The sequence below is a fragment of the Psammomys obesus genome, unplaced genomic scaffold (genome assembly GCF_907164565.1).
Source record: "Psammomys obesus unplaced genomic scaffold, mPsaObe1.curated_primary_1811, whole genome shotgun sequence".
NCBI lineage: Eukaryota > Metazoa > Chordata > Mammalia > Rodentia > Muridae > Psammomys > Psammomys obesus.
Window position 1 is genome coordinate 66,688 of NW_026591918.1, and position 16,473 is coordinate 83,160.

At 42.3% G+C, this 16,473-nt stretch overlaps 1 protein-coding gene across 1 annotated transcript in view; it reads left to right on the forward strand.

Moving 5' to 3' along the window:
- Positions 1-2,772, forward strand: part of Ptgdr (prostaglandin D2 receptor) — a 7,536-nt gene extending 4,764 nt beyond the window's left edge. Inside the window, exon 2 of the mRNA XM_055612447.1 lies at positions 2,416-2,772. Within this exon, the coding sequence (XP_055468422.1) occupies positions 2,416-2,646 (231 nt within the window). The 3' untranslated portion in view covers positions 2,647-2,772. The remainder of the gene's footprint in view (positions 1-2,415) is intronic.
- The last annotated feature ends 13,701 nt before the right edge of the window (positions 2,773-16,473 follow it).

The window sequence follows — 16,473 nt, forward strand, 5'->3', positions numbered from 1 at the left end:
TGTGTGTGTGTGTGTGTGTGTGTGTGTGTGTGTGTGTGTGTGTGTGTTGCCTGCAGAAGCCAGAAGAGTCGTTGGAACTCTTGAAGCTGGAATTACTGGCAGTTGTGAGCCATCCCACATGGGTGCTGGAACTGAACACAGATCCTCTGAAAGAGCAGTAAATATTCTAGCCACCGAGCCACCTCCCAGGCTCCATATTGCTCTTCATGTAAGTGAGCCAACTGAAAATTTCCTGTTGCAGCTTAATTTACTTCTAATGAAAACTTCAGTGGCTTGAAAACACAGATAAATACACTAGACAGAACCTTATCTCAATGGCAGAGAACTTGCCTAGGAATCATTTGTATCCTAGCTTCAAACCCCAGCATTGCAGAAAAATAAATAAATAAAAGAAAAAATAGCCTAATAGAGTAGACATGGATAAATAATGGATAGTAATGGATAAGTAATGGGTCTGGCAAGAAGGCCTGGCAGGTAAAGTGCTGGCTGCCAAGCCTGATGATCTGCGTTCTATTCCCAGCACACGCATGATGGAAAGAGAGAACCAACTTCCATAAGTTAACCTCCGACTCTCACATGTGTTCTATGGTGCCCCTAAACCTAAACACACACACACACACACACACACACACACACACACACACACACACACACACACTATATATATATATCCATATATAGCACCCTTTTATCCATATATATATATGGATAAAAGGGTGTGTTTTAATTATACAAGTATCATTCCTTTATCAAACATTCTTGCATGGTTGGAATTACATTTTATCATACTCCTCTCTGAGGAGGAAACTAACAAATACATAATACACCTGCGAAATATTTGCCTCTAAAATCAACTTGAGGTTGTGGTCTGAGTCGTATCCATTCAGTCTATATTAGTACCTACCTCATCTAACTCACTGTAACCCAGGAAGATACAAAATGAGGAAAAATATCATATGAGCCTGCACAAACTGTAAGGGAGTAGTAAGGATTAAGGCTAAAGGAGAGTTTAGCAGATTAAAGGGGCACCCCCTAGTTAAGAAAGTAATATACATCTAATTATCAAATGTTATAACATACCAGAACCTGTTCTTGAAGCTGTCTTCATACTATCTCATTCCAACTTCACGAGAATCTTGGAAAGCAGGCACAATGGCCTTCTCTGTAAAAACAGGAAAAGCACATCTTCCCTGAAAGTCACATTTCTGAAGAGAGGATTCTAACATGGACGCTGAGACCTTTAGCCACCATCTCTAAGAGGCTCCTAAGAGGGTAATTATTTGAAATTGATTTGAAGAACAGTATTGTTCGGCTATTTAATCATTTCCAGGTTTGTAAAAATGGAAATAATGACTGTCTTTATTCACAAGACTTTTGTGAGGAGAAAATGAAAAACCTAAAAGACTTAGACCAATGCCATGGAACTGAAGGTTCTAGGGGGTCACTAACCATTATTGTTGCTATTGGTCAAATGAAGCAAGAACAAAGAGAGAAGGGGTCCAAATGAGTCTAATGTAAGGCAGCTTTCACAAGCACTGGACTGAAATAGCCAAGACCGCTGAAATGCTGTAGAGAAGGGAGTCAAAAGCTTGGACATTGATTCTAGGAACCTGCATCTTTTCTGAGAGATGATCGTGGATGGCCTTGAGTGCTCGTAACCACAGTTCCCCCTACTAATATTGGGTTCCTGTAGTTTCTGTTCCATTAGGGCCTATTTGTTTCATTGTAGATTTAGAATCTCAGTAGGCATGGAAAGTGTAATGTCAAAAGAGAAGGTATCAATCCTCAGAATGGTAGTCTGGGATTGTGCTGATCTAGGCAGCAATGTGACCTGAATGGCAGGGAGACTCATTTGAGACACTTCAAAAGCTCTGAGGAAACAAGGACCCAAGATAAGATCAAGGCATTGAAGGCGGCTGGACACAGGTAAGTATGCGTCTATCTTTGGGTACCCCTTAACCCCATCTTATATAGAATCTATCTTAACCAAAGGAACAACTTACATGAGCTAGCCAGTCCTTTCGTCTGGTTACCTCATGGCTTTTACTGGTCATATTTCCTGTATTTTCACTTCTATTCAAAGCCCCATCTCACTGGTGTGTCTATATGCGTGGTAGCTACTTCTAAGTAAACTAATAAGAGTAGACAGACATAGGCAGGACTGAAGTAAGTACGTGTGTAAGGGCACCAGCTAAAATATCTGTGTGTGGGAGTCTGGCCCATTGTCATCTGGCAACACCCTGGAATGAAGAACAGTCAAGGATGTACCTCAGTTTTCCCACTGTTCAGGGTCCTCACCCACATGCCTCAGCCATGGGGTGATTCCAGGCTAAGATGAACAGAATAATGAGATTCCTTCTTTCCATCAGCCTTCTATCTCTTTATCTGTGTAACTATTTTTCCCCTCCCCAACAGTATCGTGCTTACTATGGAGCCTTTCAACTTGTCAGCACAGCTGAAGGAGACTCAGAAGACCTCCAAGCCCTGCGTTTTCTGTCTGTGATTTCAATCGTAGACCCCTGGATTTTCATCATTTTCAGGACTTCAGTATTCCGGATGTTATTCCACAAGATTTTCATAAGACCTCTGATCTACAGAAACTGGCACAGCCATTCCTGCCAAACTAACAGAGAATCCACTTTATGAGGGCTTTGCATGCTCTGGTAAGCTGAAAAGATTCCACATAGTCAGACAAAGAACCATGATTGGAAAAACCTTATGATTTAAATCCTTAAAGATTATCTCCTGTGGGGAGCTGGAGAGATGGGTTAAGAGCATGAACTTCTCTTCCAGAGAAGTTTGATTCCCAGCACCCACATTAGGGGGCTCACAGCCATCTGCAACTCTGGTTTTAGGAGATCTGAAACCTCTGGCCTTCATGGGCACCTACACTCATGTGCGCACACACACACACACACACACACACACACACACAATTAATAATAAGAAAAATATATTTGAACTCTCTCCCATAATTAAAACATCTATTTTCAAAGGTATGTGATTTAACAATGTGTTGTTTCTCTATATCCGTAAGCCATTTTGATCCATTTAAAAAGTTTGTGCTATTAACAGCAACTAAAATTTGTATGTTGTAAACAATGTTAACAATGTTATAGCAATGACACTAATTGTCCCAACATTTGTACCTGGTGGCCCTAAATTTTTAGATCAGTCTTAAAACCTATGGGTTTTTATTTAAATATCGTAGCAACATCACTGTTTGTTTATAATTATGTGGTGGATATTCTTGAACAAGCTTAGCAATGGCTCACACTATTTTTTTCCAGTAAAACCTAATTTATTTTGTATCATAATTGCTGCCTTTTTTGTTTGTTTTTCAAATGGCCTAAGAATAATCTGAATTATAGACACTATTTAGAGGAGTGAGTTGGGAAACCAGATCAGGTCAGGCATTTGTGGAGACAATTTCAAGGTGCTCACTCCCTCAGGTGAAGATGTGCAACTTCATGTAGTCTAAATGAGGCAAGATGCCACCAACAACTCAAAGAAGAAAAGGGGAAACTTATCTTTTGAAGTCTGCTCTCTTGTGATGGAGGCAGGCATGTCAGTGGGAATGGATGTTGAGCCTAAAATTTTCAGTTCATGAAACCTTCGTTTATCACACTGATGGATTCTTTGTGGGAAAGGACTTAGGTTTCTCGGGAAAGCACGGGTCTGTGACTTACCAGAGAGCTGTATTATTTACCAATTTTAGCTGTGTGAACTCACAGTAAGAGGCCCACCCAGGACTCAGCCTCTGTGGAGGGTGATGGCAGTGACCTTCACACCTGCCAATTTCTGCTACAATCTGCTCTTTGTAGAAACAATGAGATGTTACCAAGCCCGCCCCCCTCCCTCCCCCGTGAGCAGTGCTTGCAGAACCAGAGCAAAGGTGAGTCAGAAAGACCTAGTGGAGTGCTTTAATTACAGAAGGTAGAGTTCACATGGATCAGCAACACTATGGCCAAAAAGAAAGTGGGGGAGGGGCACCCCTGCTGCAGGACCTGTGGTCCTAGCTGAAGCTCACAGCAAGAGCTTTCAGCATTTGTAAGTAAAGAGATGGGGGACTGAGAGAGTTGTCCGGTCCCTGAACTGGTCACTCAGACTCTGAGATGGTCCTGAGGCCTCCAGCTGGCAGTCCCTTCCAAACACAAGAGGAGCTCTCTGCTCTCCACCACAGTAGAAAACCCGTTTTCTCACCTTCGGTTTTTCTGAGCTCTCAGAGATGGTATTAATTTATGTATTTGTATAGCCAAACTGTAAAAAAGCCAAATCAAGACTATAGGGAGTATAAATTGAGAGTATGGGGCTGAAGAGATGGCTTAGCTGTTAAAGGCTAGGCTCACAACCAAAAATATAAAAGAGTATGACACGATGAAAAAAAAAAAGGCAGTTGGTTTTGGTTTAGCTTTTGTTTCCGTTTAATTTGAACGATGCACTGTTTTTCATTTTGGTCTGAGGAAGTGCATCTTTATTGTGGCCTACTTTTATAACGTATGCTATGGTAATTGTACAGATAATTCAATAAGGCTCCAGATGAATCAATAAATTTAATTTTATAATATTTTGTGGAGGAAATTGCTTTTTTTGAGATAAAAGACAAACATCAGTGGCTTTTTAATGAACAAATAATTGCCAGCAGTATTTCAATCTCTAGCCATGTAAGTGTGAAGTTTCCTAAGTAGGACTTATATCACAGTAAACAAAATTGCCTAGGCCTATCCAGAGCTTAGTGCCCCTGTTTGTTTTTACATGAAATGCTGACAAAGCGCTCTGATGAAATGCTTGTCTAGTTACAGTCTACTGTGCAGGGGCCCTCTCTGGTTTATCATTATCCGATTAAATCATTGACACAGACAATCGGTTAGGCGCTAGTTGCTAGTTGCTCGCTGTCCACTGGAGGGAGACAAGACACTGTAAGAATTGTACATGACCCCAGCAGAGTGGCATACAGACTTGTCTAAGGAACCTCGCGGGAAGTAGAAGTTTCCTTAAAACACTGAAAATGGGTAAACATGCCAACTGAAAATGGAAAGGGGCATTAAAAATCAGGCCACTGAAGAAGGAACATACATAGTTAAGAAACATAGAAACATATTTAGCCAAATCAAAAGAAATACAAAAGGTGAATTAAATGATGGAGTGCCAAGCAAAACACTATGACTTATGAAATTCAGAGAGGTTATTGAAATGTAAATATTCACAATCTTCTGGTAAGCTTGTAAATTTCTAAACCCTTTCTTTGTAGCAGACTTACTAAGTACACAACAAGAGCCTAAAAAGATCTAGGATACTAGTATTTCCAATCTGGAATTTTGACCCAAAAGAAGAACTAGAAATAATGCCAAAATTACATTTTAAAAAAATTTTAAAAACCTTTAAAAAAAATCCGTACTTTAAATAGCAAAAAAGTGAAACTAACAAAGATAAGGACTAAACAAACAAAACTTAAATATACCTTTATTTATATATAGTATATCCACAAAGCCCACAGCTATTTAAAAAGATTTCTTTAATAACATAAACTCTAAGAAAACTCTTAAGTTTTTCTGTAACACTAAGTGATAAAAGCAGGACACAAACTACTTTAAGGTGTGGCCAATAAAAATGTACATGAAGACCTGTAATTAAAATAAAAATAATAAATAAATAAATGTACATGAAGAACATATCTTGCAAAAATAAATCCAAGGAAGCACGAATCACAGTTGTTCTTGTCCATGGACATTTTCCCACCATTCTTTGTGTTTTCCAAGATTTGAGATAAGTGTTTCTTTACATGGAAGTATTTTTGAAAGGATGTCTAGAATTGAACTGAGAGAATGAGAGGAAAAGGCAGCAAGGATGAGCTTGGGGTCCGAAGGATCAGAACGGTCAGAGGCATGCAGGCAGGAAGGGCCGCAAGCTTAGCAGATTCACTCTATTGAAGTGTGAGACTCACAACCCAACCTGCTGGAGAAGAAGTGGAAAGAAGGCTCTTTTCACACCATAGAGTGTGGTGGTCACCTGTAGGAGCTGGGTTCTGGAGGCCTGCCGGAACTGGAGGCTTATAAAATGAGGGCAGTCTGATGGATCCAGCCAGAGGCTCACACTGGCCTGTGAAGGGAGCAGGCAGGAGCACCACAGAGCATGAGAATGGTGTGCCAAGCCTGGTGCAGTCCTACAGCCTTTGTACTGGACCAGTAAAGGAAGTAATAAATTTAAAAAACAGCCTGGCCTTGGATTTCCCTGTTGTGCAACCCACCAAATCAGAGGAAGGGGTATTTATGACTTTTGTACTTGAAAAGGGACACAGAAACTGTATATGCAGGCCCAGAGAAGCCCTGCTCCAAGACTACCCTCAAAAAATAAAAATGATTCAAAGGACCTCTCCTTCAAATGTGAACTAAAACTAATGTTAGGCACAGCAGGATTCAAGTCATGACGTTTTAATGGCTGAAAGTCACTATGTGACTGTGAGTTTTAACATACACCGCCTAGCCAGGTTAAGAAAAAGCTAATTTTCTTTGTTACTTTTCTGTTGCTGTGGTTAAATATGCTTACAAAAGCAACATTTAAGGGAGAGAAGTTTACTTTGTTTTATAGTTGCAAAGTACTCCATCATGGAAGGTCTAGACAGCCCGAGTTGCTTGCACTGTGAGTACAGTCAAGGAGCAGGGGTGGTGTATAGTCACTTCCTCCCTCATATCCAGTCCAGTATCCCAGTCACCCATAATGGTCTTCCCAATTTAATTAGCCAAATCAAATTAGTCCCTCACAGGCATGCGCAGAGGCTAACCTAATTTAGCAATGCCTTATGTAATAGAGCTAATAAGCTAATAATCTTTCATAGGTGTGCCAGAGGTATGTCTCCTACGTGATTCCAGGTGCCGTCAAGTTGACAATCAGCAAACACTAAGCACCATGTTAACTGTATTTTTTTTTTTAGTCTCAAGCCTACTTGCCAGGTATTCCTAGAACTTCAGGAAAGTAGAAATTCCATAAACATCAAACCTGAAGAGTCCCCACACTTAACAGCCAGGCACACTAGACCAACAGTTCTTAAAGTGTGGCCTGGACAAACAACAGTAGCTTCTTTACCTGGAAATTAGCAGAAACACAAATTTTAGATCTACTAATTCTTTTTTTTTATAATCTATTCACTTTACAACCTGGTTGTAGCCCCCTCCATCGTCTCCTCCCCAAAGAGAATCAACTGATTCTTATCTTCAGATGAGGCTAACCACTTTCTCTGGCTGCCTTGAGTGGATGGCTTTCTCTTCCCAGAATGGCCGCCAGGTAGAACAACGCTAAATTCACAGCTAAGAGGTTGGGCTTCCTCTCCCTGCCTTTCACAATGGCCCAACTTAGTTAAAGGATCAGCAGGTCTCATTGTTATTAACAAGGGGAACCTTCCAGTCTTTGAGACAACTGAGGATTAAAAAATCAGTCTAGTCTTTAAAGGCATCACCATGATGGTATCTAGAGTTTACCATGTCCTGGCAAAGAATCTGCAAATCAAAAGACTTGATTTTTATTGTTACTTCTATTTCTGAAATGCCAAAACTAAGGACAATAATCGAGCACCATCAAGAAAACCAAGAAGTATTTTTTCAGTTAAGCTTATAAAGTATCTTGATGACTTCCTACTTAGGATGCCTTAATTGGAAATACAGGACAAAATTAACAGTTGTACAACCCAGTACATCTGTTACCAAGTGCTGCCATTTTGAGCCGTCTTGCTTACTTTTCTATTGCTATAATAAGACAGGTGACCAAGGCAGCTTATAAAACAAAATACTTAATTTGGGACTTACAGTTTCAGAATTTTAGAGCAGGAACCTGGGACAGCTGAGAGCTCCCATCTTGATCAAGAAGTATGTTGGGGGATGGGGGCTTTGAAATCTCACAAATTGCCACTAGTGAGTGACATACCTCCTTCATGAGGTTACACCTCCTAACCCTTCCCAAACAGTTCCATCAACTGGAGACCTAGTATTCAAACATGTGAGCCTATGGCAGCCATTCTCATTCAAACCACCACAAGGGAACAGTTTTGAAACAACAAAGCCCTGAATCATAGATAACTACACTTGTGATTAGGCTAGTACTGTACAGAACAGACATCTGGGCAAACAATGAAACCAGTAGCTTGCCTACATCAATTTAATAACAGTGTAACAAGCCCCCAGACCTTGGCACAACTGACACCATGATGGAAGAATCATTCAGGCCTCAAAAGCAAGTAAGCAGGCAGCAATACCTGTCAATATGAGGAAAAAAAAAAAAAAAAAAGACCTATTCCATCAAAGATAAAAGTTCTGGGAAGGTCCCTAAACATACTAACCTTGCTTTTGACCTTCTGTAGTTCTGCTTCTCGTAAACCATTCTTGCTAACTGAGGTATGTCGACCCAGGATGTGATTTCTGTGCTTAAAATGTTTGCCCTGAGGAAGTCTTGGTGCTGGACTGAGATCCTACACTGAGACCCAGTGTAGTCGCTGGCTGGCTGACATTTTATCGACTTAAACCAGTATCCACATAGTCTTCTCTGGTGAATGCCTCTCAGCATTTAAGGAGGCTCCAGTGAGATCTCCAGAGACCTTGAGACACTGGGGGTCTGGGAGCCTCTTGGAGCCTGAAAGAGTGTGGTGGTTAAGGAACTCTTGGGGTGGGCACATCTGAGATGTACCAGGGCCTCAGGATTCCCTCTGATGAATCACTGCTTAACGCTTCTGAGGACTCTGACACCTCCACCCCGAAAGGGGAACAAAATTGAAAGTCTCCTGTCACCTCTAGAGGTAAGTCAGGTTAAGGCACCTTCTGTTTAGGACACAAAGGAGAGGCTAGTAGTAGTGTCTGTGACCAGGTGAGACGTCACCAGACTCCCCTGGTCTGTTGAGGTGCGTGAGATGTGTGGTGGCAACCCCTGGTTGCCTTTAATGTGTCTCTCTCGGCGTGTTTCTGTCAGTTCTGTTGACTAGAGAAAAAAATCTACAATGGAAAGGGAGTGGGCCTCCTGGGACAGCAGCTGCCGCTGGCCACGCATGTTTGTGGGCAGTCTTGGATCACCCATGCTGCACCGCCTTCTGGCAGAAACTATGGCAGAAGGAAGTTGCTGCTGTTGCTATGGTGATGCTAGCAGGAGGGGCTCCTGAGTGGTGGGTGGAGACCACAGGCCCAGAGAGAGTTTTGTGGAAAGAAGATAGATATGATGTCTGTTTCTTGAATGGAAAACTTTGGACCTTTTCTAAAATTGATTGGCGGTATTCTAGAGTCTGGTACCCCCGTGACAGACAGTTTAGGCTATCTGGAATATGGTGACTGGGAAACCCCAGAACCCCAAACAGTTTTCTGTATTGACTAGTGGTTTTCTCTGGTACAAGAGACCTGTACCCTCTTGTTGGGTTGTCCACATCACCCAGAGAAATCCCAAACTTCTGTCTGTTCTCTCAATCCTCCTGGAGGAAATTTCCTGCTCCCTTCTGCTCCTAGAGCACTATATTGGGGCTCTGACTACTTGGTCACTTGCTCCAAACTTGTGCTGTCCCTCAACGACCTTGACCACCTGATCTAAGCAACTAGCTGCACCCAGGAAAGAGGGAAGTATTTCTGCTTCTTCCTCTTTCATGGCTTACGTCCTTTATCAATCAGCGATCTGTACCCCAACACTGACTAAGATAAGGAGGCTCTGACAATATTCATGAGCCCCTTTTAAGATTGAAGGCAGCTGCCAGAAAATGTTGCTTTTATCATGCAGTTGGCCCCAAATGTTAGAAAAAAAATTCAGAAGTTAGAAGGATTTGGCAATATGACTAGGTCCCAATTATTTAAAATTATCAAAAGTTTTACAACAACCATGACCCTGTAAAGACCCCAAAACATAACAAAGATAAAAGAGATTCCAGAGGGGGAAGCCAGAAACATCAGGAAAGAAAGAAGAAAAGAATGACCCATCCTACACAAGTTATGACAAAGGGGATTTTGACCAGGCATGGGACCTTGGAAGAGACCAAAGGCATGCCTGTCAAAAGCCTTGATCCTGTTTGGCCTGTTTGTGGACAGTTGCCACTATAATCATGCAGTAAACAAACTGACCTTGGGCTAGGAATTGTTACTAACCACCTCACACTCTAAAATGGACATCCTGAGGGGAACCCCAGTGAGGTGGGTGGGTAATGCACAAATAATGCCTTATCAGGCACATCTCCTGGGCCAGCTGTATATCTGACTTTATAAAACTTCAGCTATCAGCCCTGACAGCCTGATGCTAGATGATTACCCAAAAGAGCCTCTCTAAGACAGCAGCCAACTTAAGGCCATCAGATTTCACCAACCAGATAAGGGACACAGTAGTGGGTGGACCCTGAACCAACCCTCATGAGAAGAGATGTGGTCCAGGCACTGCCCTGGCTCTGGCCCCTTCAGCTCTGACCAACAGGAGCTCAAAGCTCAGCTCCTCCAGGCAGGCTCTGGCAATGAAGAAACACCCATAGCTGTGGTAGACTTGAGCAGCTTCAGTTCTCATTTCAGAGCCCCAGCCCCTGCTGCTGCAGCCCCTCCACACTCCACTCTGGGGCTGTCTGGGGCCTCTGGCTTCCACTCTGAACTCCACTACAGCCACACTCTGCACTTCCTGAAAGTAACTGATACAGTCCAGCCTGTCACTATATGGGGGCTACTATGTAACTCAGGCTCACCCCAAACTCACAGAGATTCTCCTACTTCATCTTCTCAAGTGCTGAGATTACACACATGTGCCACCATGCCTAACCCTCCCTGAGATTCTGATGTGTTTTCCTTGTTAACAGTGGTGTTGTGCACATGGTGTTCGTATAGACTGATGTTTGGAAATTCTCTCTTTATAAAGCTTCCTCTCGAGCCTTTCCCTGTTTTTAACACGCCTTTTCATACTGATCTATAGATGTCCTGCCACATCGATTACCTTTCCTGTTTCTATGACAAAAGCACAAGAATCAACTGAATAAAGAAGGGGGTAGTCTGGCTGCTAGCAGTTGAAGGGCACAGCCCGTCATGGTGGGAATAGCTTGAGGCAGCTGTCTGTATTACATCCACAATGAAAAAGCAGAGAACGATGAATGCTTATGCTCAGCCCCATCTCTCCTGTATATTCAGTCAAGGCCTGCAGATCAGTGTTGCCCACAGTTAAGGTTCATCTTTCCATTTCAACTAACCTAGCCCCAATAACCCCTCAAGGCATGCCCAGGAGCAAACATAACCAAGCTGTGCCTGATGGCCTAAAGGTACATCTCTTCATGCTCTTGTATTGTTTTTTGAGACCAGGACTCAGTATGAGCTGAGTGAGGTTGGGCTCCATCATGGGTGATCGTCCATCTCCAGGGTACTAGAATTACTGTGCCACACTGCCATACTTGCCTGCATGAGGAAATGTCCACAAACCTAAATCTATTTGTTTCCCAGTGACCAAAAGAAAAGTCAGATAATGATGGATCTCTGACATCATTTAGGTCTCTCCCTGCCAATTGTAGTTAATGGTACCTTCATTCCTGGGGTGCTTAATCTGATGAGAAGCAATATTCATGAACTTCTCTGTCTGAGCCTTCCTCCCATGGGCATTTACATTCCTGGGTGTGGTGGTTTGACTAGGAATGGCCCCCAAGGCTCAGGGACTTGAGTGCTTAGTCACCAGGAAATGGCACTCTTCAGAGATGTAGCCTTGTTGGAGAAACTGTGATACTTGGGGTGGACTTTGAGGGTTCAAAGGCTCAACCTAGGCCCAGTATCTCTGCCCTCTTCCATCTGCCTGCTGGTCTGGATATAGCACTCTCAGCTACCTCTCTAGCTCCAGCTCTGCTTACATGCCACCATGCTTCTCCCCAAGATGATAATGGACTGAACCTCTGAAAATATAAGGCAGCCCCAAATAAATGCTTTCCTTTATGAAAGTTGCTGAGGCCATGGTGTCTCTTTACAGCAATAGAACACTGACTAAGGTCTGATCTTGAACAACTCCAAACCTCAAGCAGGCGTGAGGCTTTTGGATCATCCAGGTGAAATGAAGTTGGTGTTACAAGCTCACAGAGAACCACAGCCAGCATGTGCTTATAACATCTCATGGGCAGGGCTCTTCTTTTCTTTAGTGTCCCCTCTCTGTCTGTTCAACTGAATTCTATTTTCCCCATGGGTTTCTCAGTGAAAATAGTTTAGCTTTACTTCTGACTCATCCTTAGCCTTCCCTTTAAGGCCTAAGTTTATAGAGCAAGGTTTCTTATTAGAATTCTCACCTTTGGTAGAGTGCTAATCTATGAGTTTGTGGGCCATGAAGAACAAAATAAGAACCGGGTTTCCAGAAACTCTCAAAGAAAGGAAATAAAATCCATAAACTCAGAAAAAAAATTGTACCCACCCAAAATCAAGTTAATTCCAAAAGTGTTGACCCACTAAATTATCAAAGCATCTTCAAGACAGCAGTACCCAGTGCTAAGTAGATGTTTGAAATTTGTACTTTTAATCCCACTTCAGATGAAAGTGATGTTGACTAGGAGTAGCAACAGGAGGATCTCTACTTTGAGGTCAGCCTGGGCTATGTCCTGAGAGCCTATCTCAAATGAATCGCTACAAGAAAGTGGTATCCAAATGAGCAGACATCTCAGAGGATTCCACATGCTATGATTTGGTAATTTCACAGCTCAGATTTAATCCTATGACCAGAACTCAAATGTGGGGTGACAGCTGATGGCAGCTTGACTGGCACACGCAAATGAAAGGAAATGAAGGAAAGAAGAATGGAGGGCCAAACATGAGCAATGCTACAGGCATACAAATGTTAAGAATGGTTGTTCATAAGAACTGGAGGCAATCTAGCTGTCCCACACTGGGAGGGATGCTTATAGTTCACTGCTTATAGTTCAGAAAGTGGAAGTAATTGTTCCTGTGTTACTACACAGAAAGGACTTGAACAGTGGCAAAGACAGTGGCTGTGCCCATTTCATATGTGCTTTAGCACAAGACACCTTCAAAGGATGTTTCTGACTAGAAATGTTCAAGTGGTACCTCTATGTTTTAAGTTTTTATAGCTAGGTATAATCAGATTTTTCTTGTTATTTCCAAATGAAGTTTTGAAGGTTTTGACGTTGTTCCTCTAGAGGGAACCCAACTGCTTGAAAATACTGAAAGTGAGCCTTCTGGGGCATCTCCCCAGAGGCCAATATTTTAAAGCTGCAGATGAGGCAGCTATAGTAGAAGATGCTACTCCCCTACTCCCAAGGAGACTCCTAGGCTCAGGCTCAGCCACATGAAGAAGATAATCTTATGCAGAAATCTTCACATTCCTGCTAAGGTTGTGGTAGCACACATAAGCCATCATACTCCTCATACTTGGGAGACTGAGACAGGAGGGCCTCGAGGTGAGGCTACGGAGTGAGGAAGCACTGTGCTGTCTCAAAACAAAACATGGCACAGCACAAAACAGAGCACAACTCTGAAATTGGCCTCTCCTGTTCTTGCAGTTGCAGAAGGAAATGGGGTTTAGCTTTGCACAATCCTCAAGTTCCATTTGGCTCAGCCACTTTCCAACCGTGAGCCCAGTCTTACCTGTTTACTAGGTTTGAGTTATAAAATCCCAAATTCAGGTGCATAATCTCTTTTCTGTTAGCCAGTTTTGCAGCTAAGCTATTTAGAACCAGAAGCCAAGCAAAAAGCTAAAGCTTCTTGAGAAGTTTTTATTTCGTCTTCCATTTTCACAGGCAGCAATCAGAGCAACAAAAGCTTCGGCCTTCTAGCCTGCGCCATTCAATCTCGGTTGGCTCTGATGCAAAAGAACCAATTATGTCTTACATCTAGAATGTAGCATAAGTGTTACTTCCCATTGCCTTTTGTTCCCATTCGAGAAAAATAAGCATAGATTGCATGCAAAGATTCAGTCTTAGGCAATGACAGTTTGAGCTTTTGCAAAATATATTACATTTATTCATTTGTGTGTGTGAGTGTGTGTTCTCGCATGCATGTGCACACGCTTTTGTACACATGTATGCACATGAATTTTGGAATTTCTTTGGAAAACTTTTAGGAATCATTTCTCTCCTTTGACCATTCTAGGGAATCAAACTCAAGTCATCAGACTTGGTGCAAGCACTTTTACCTGAGGTGCCTGTTGGCCCAGTCTGAGCTTTTCATTGAACCATTAGTCCTTCTTTGCTCCCCACCAGAAGAATGCAATTTCAATAGTGTTACTTTTGGTCTTATGTGACTTTCTAGGTCTCAACAACCAAGTACTTAAATATTCTAAGAGTAATTCAACATACTTAAACTAAATCACTAATTCTGATAAGAATTAGAGAACGTAGATTTTTCTAATTCTGTCTTGCTGTCTATATTCTTAGGTAACAGTAGAACTTTCATCACTTGGACCTATTTGGTTACCTTGAGACATATTTCTTATAGGAAGTTTGGATGTTTAGTTCTTTCCTGGATTACCAGTTTTCAAACTAGAAAGTGAATGAACGTACCACCCACTTCAAATGAGATCTCTCAATAGATTTTTTAAAAATGCTTTCAAGTGATTCAAAAGCTGTTTCTAGCTCCTTCTTTGCCTGTTTTGGTATTCCTGGAGAGCGTTTTCCTCTTCTAATGAGAAAGCAGAGGAGGGCAGAGGGGGCACGCACTAGCTCTGTCTCTCCCATCACCCTGCCTCCACTGCATAGGCCTGAGCCCGTGGCGGAGCTGTTATGGTAGCTAGCATGAGTCATCCAAGCAAACAGAAAAGGCCATCCAGATCCTTACACAGTCCCAGGCTAGTGCTGATCACAAGCATGTTGCATGCTCCCTGAAAAGCCGCAGAGAAGCAGCATCAGTGTCCCTGATAACTGTGCAAGGCTCTGGGCTGCTAGTGGCTTTCACACACCCCTGCTGCATAAGACTTCCCGGGACTTGAAGCTCCTCAGTCTCCACCAATATTTCCTTCAACTCTGAAGCCAAGTGCATTTTTAGATTATCAATATCATCAAGCTTCCACAGGCTACTGATGCCACTGAAGCTGGAGGGAGTAAAACAGATCCAGTTTACCCTCAAAGGCTTCAGACCTTTATGAGTTTCTAGTTTATCTGTATGGTTTTGATCTGTTCTTGCTCTCCTCTATGACCAGAGTTCTACTCTGACTGCCGTTCTAGCTGGTCCTTAATGAGGTTCAGCCTCAAAACAAGAACCAAAGTTAGAGACAAACACTGTGGTCTCCTCCAACAACACCCACATCATGTAGACAGTGGTTCTCAACCTGTGGTCGCAGCTGCTCAGGGGTCATATATCAGATCTCCTGCATTCCAGATATTTACATTAAGATTCATAGCGGTAGCAAAATCACAGTCATGAGTAGGATTGAGATGATTCTATGGTTGGGGTCACCACAACATGAGGGACGCAGAAGGTTGAGAAGCAGTGCTGCAGGGCCTAAGGTAGCCCTGTCTAACTCTAACTTCTGAAATGAAAGAAGCATTTCACATATAACCTTCTTAGTAGGGGAGTCATGTATGGCTGGAAATGTACCTAGAGAAACTGCATTTTTACCTTTAATTAATTTAAACTTGAACTGTCATGTGGCTGCTGGCTAGCATATGGAGCAAAGCAGCCCCTACGCTGAATAATAAATTCTGCATCATTTATCACTAACAGTGGACCTGTTTCTCTGGCTGAATCTTGACTAGCATAGGGAGCAACTGGCACCTTCAAGGGAAAGACCCTGGCTACACAAAGCCAAAGTATTTATGGGGAATGACAGAGCTGGAGAACAGGAAGCAACCACCAGCAGGCAACCTAGCAGCCTAGAAATTTCACAGGTCTTTTGTGTACAGAAACCAAAAATGGTTCACTAAATCCCAGCTCTCTATCTTGCAGTTACTTCTGTTTGCTATAGTGAAGTGATGTGACCCTTGTCTGGCTTACTATGGGGCACAGATGGTGTTCTTAGAACTCTCCGAAAAAAAATTTATTTAGGCCAGGCAATGGTAGCATACTCCTTTAATCCCAGCACTCAGGAGGCAAAGGCAGGCAGATCTCTGTGAGTTCAAGGCCAGCCTAGTCTACAGAGTGAGTTCCAAGACAACCAAGGCTACACAGAGAAAACTTGTCTTGAGAAAAAAAATTTATACATGCAAAGAAATCACAAAGATTTAGTGTTTTGAAAGGCATAAATAATGCAAATAGAACCATGCAAGCATTGATGTTCGCTTCCTCCTGTAGTTCTCTTTCCTTCATGTTTATCTATGCCTTCTTCTGAAGAATGACCCACAGTAGGTAGCTTGTCCTTCAATTACAGATTTACAAAGGAAAATTATGAATTCCAGGTTTTAACTAATATGTAATAGTCAGAGTTCTTCAAAGAAAAAGAACCAATCGTATATGTGTCTATCTGTGTGTCTGTGTGTACATTCACATGCTTCACAATGTTTTGTCAATACTATACTTCGCACTTAAACTCTAAAACTGCCTAGCAACAGCTTTCTCACACTGTGTTCTA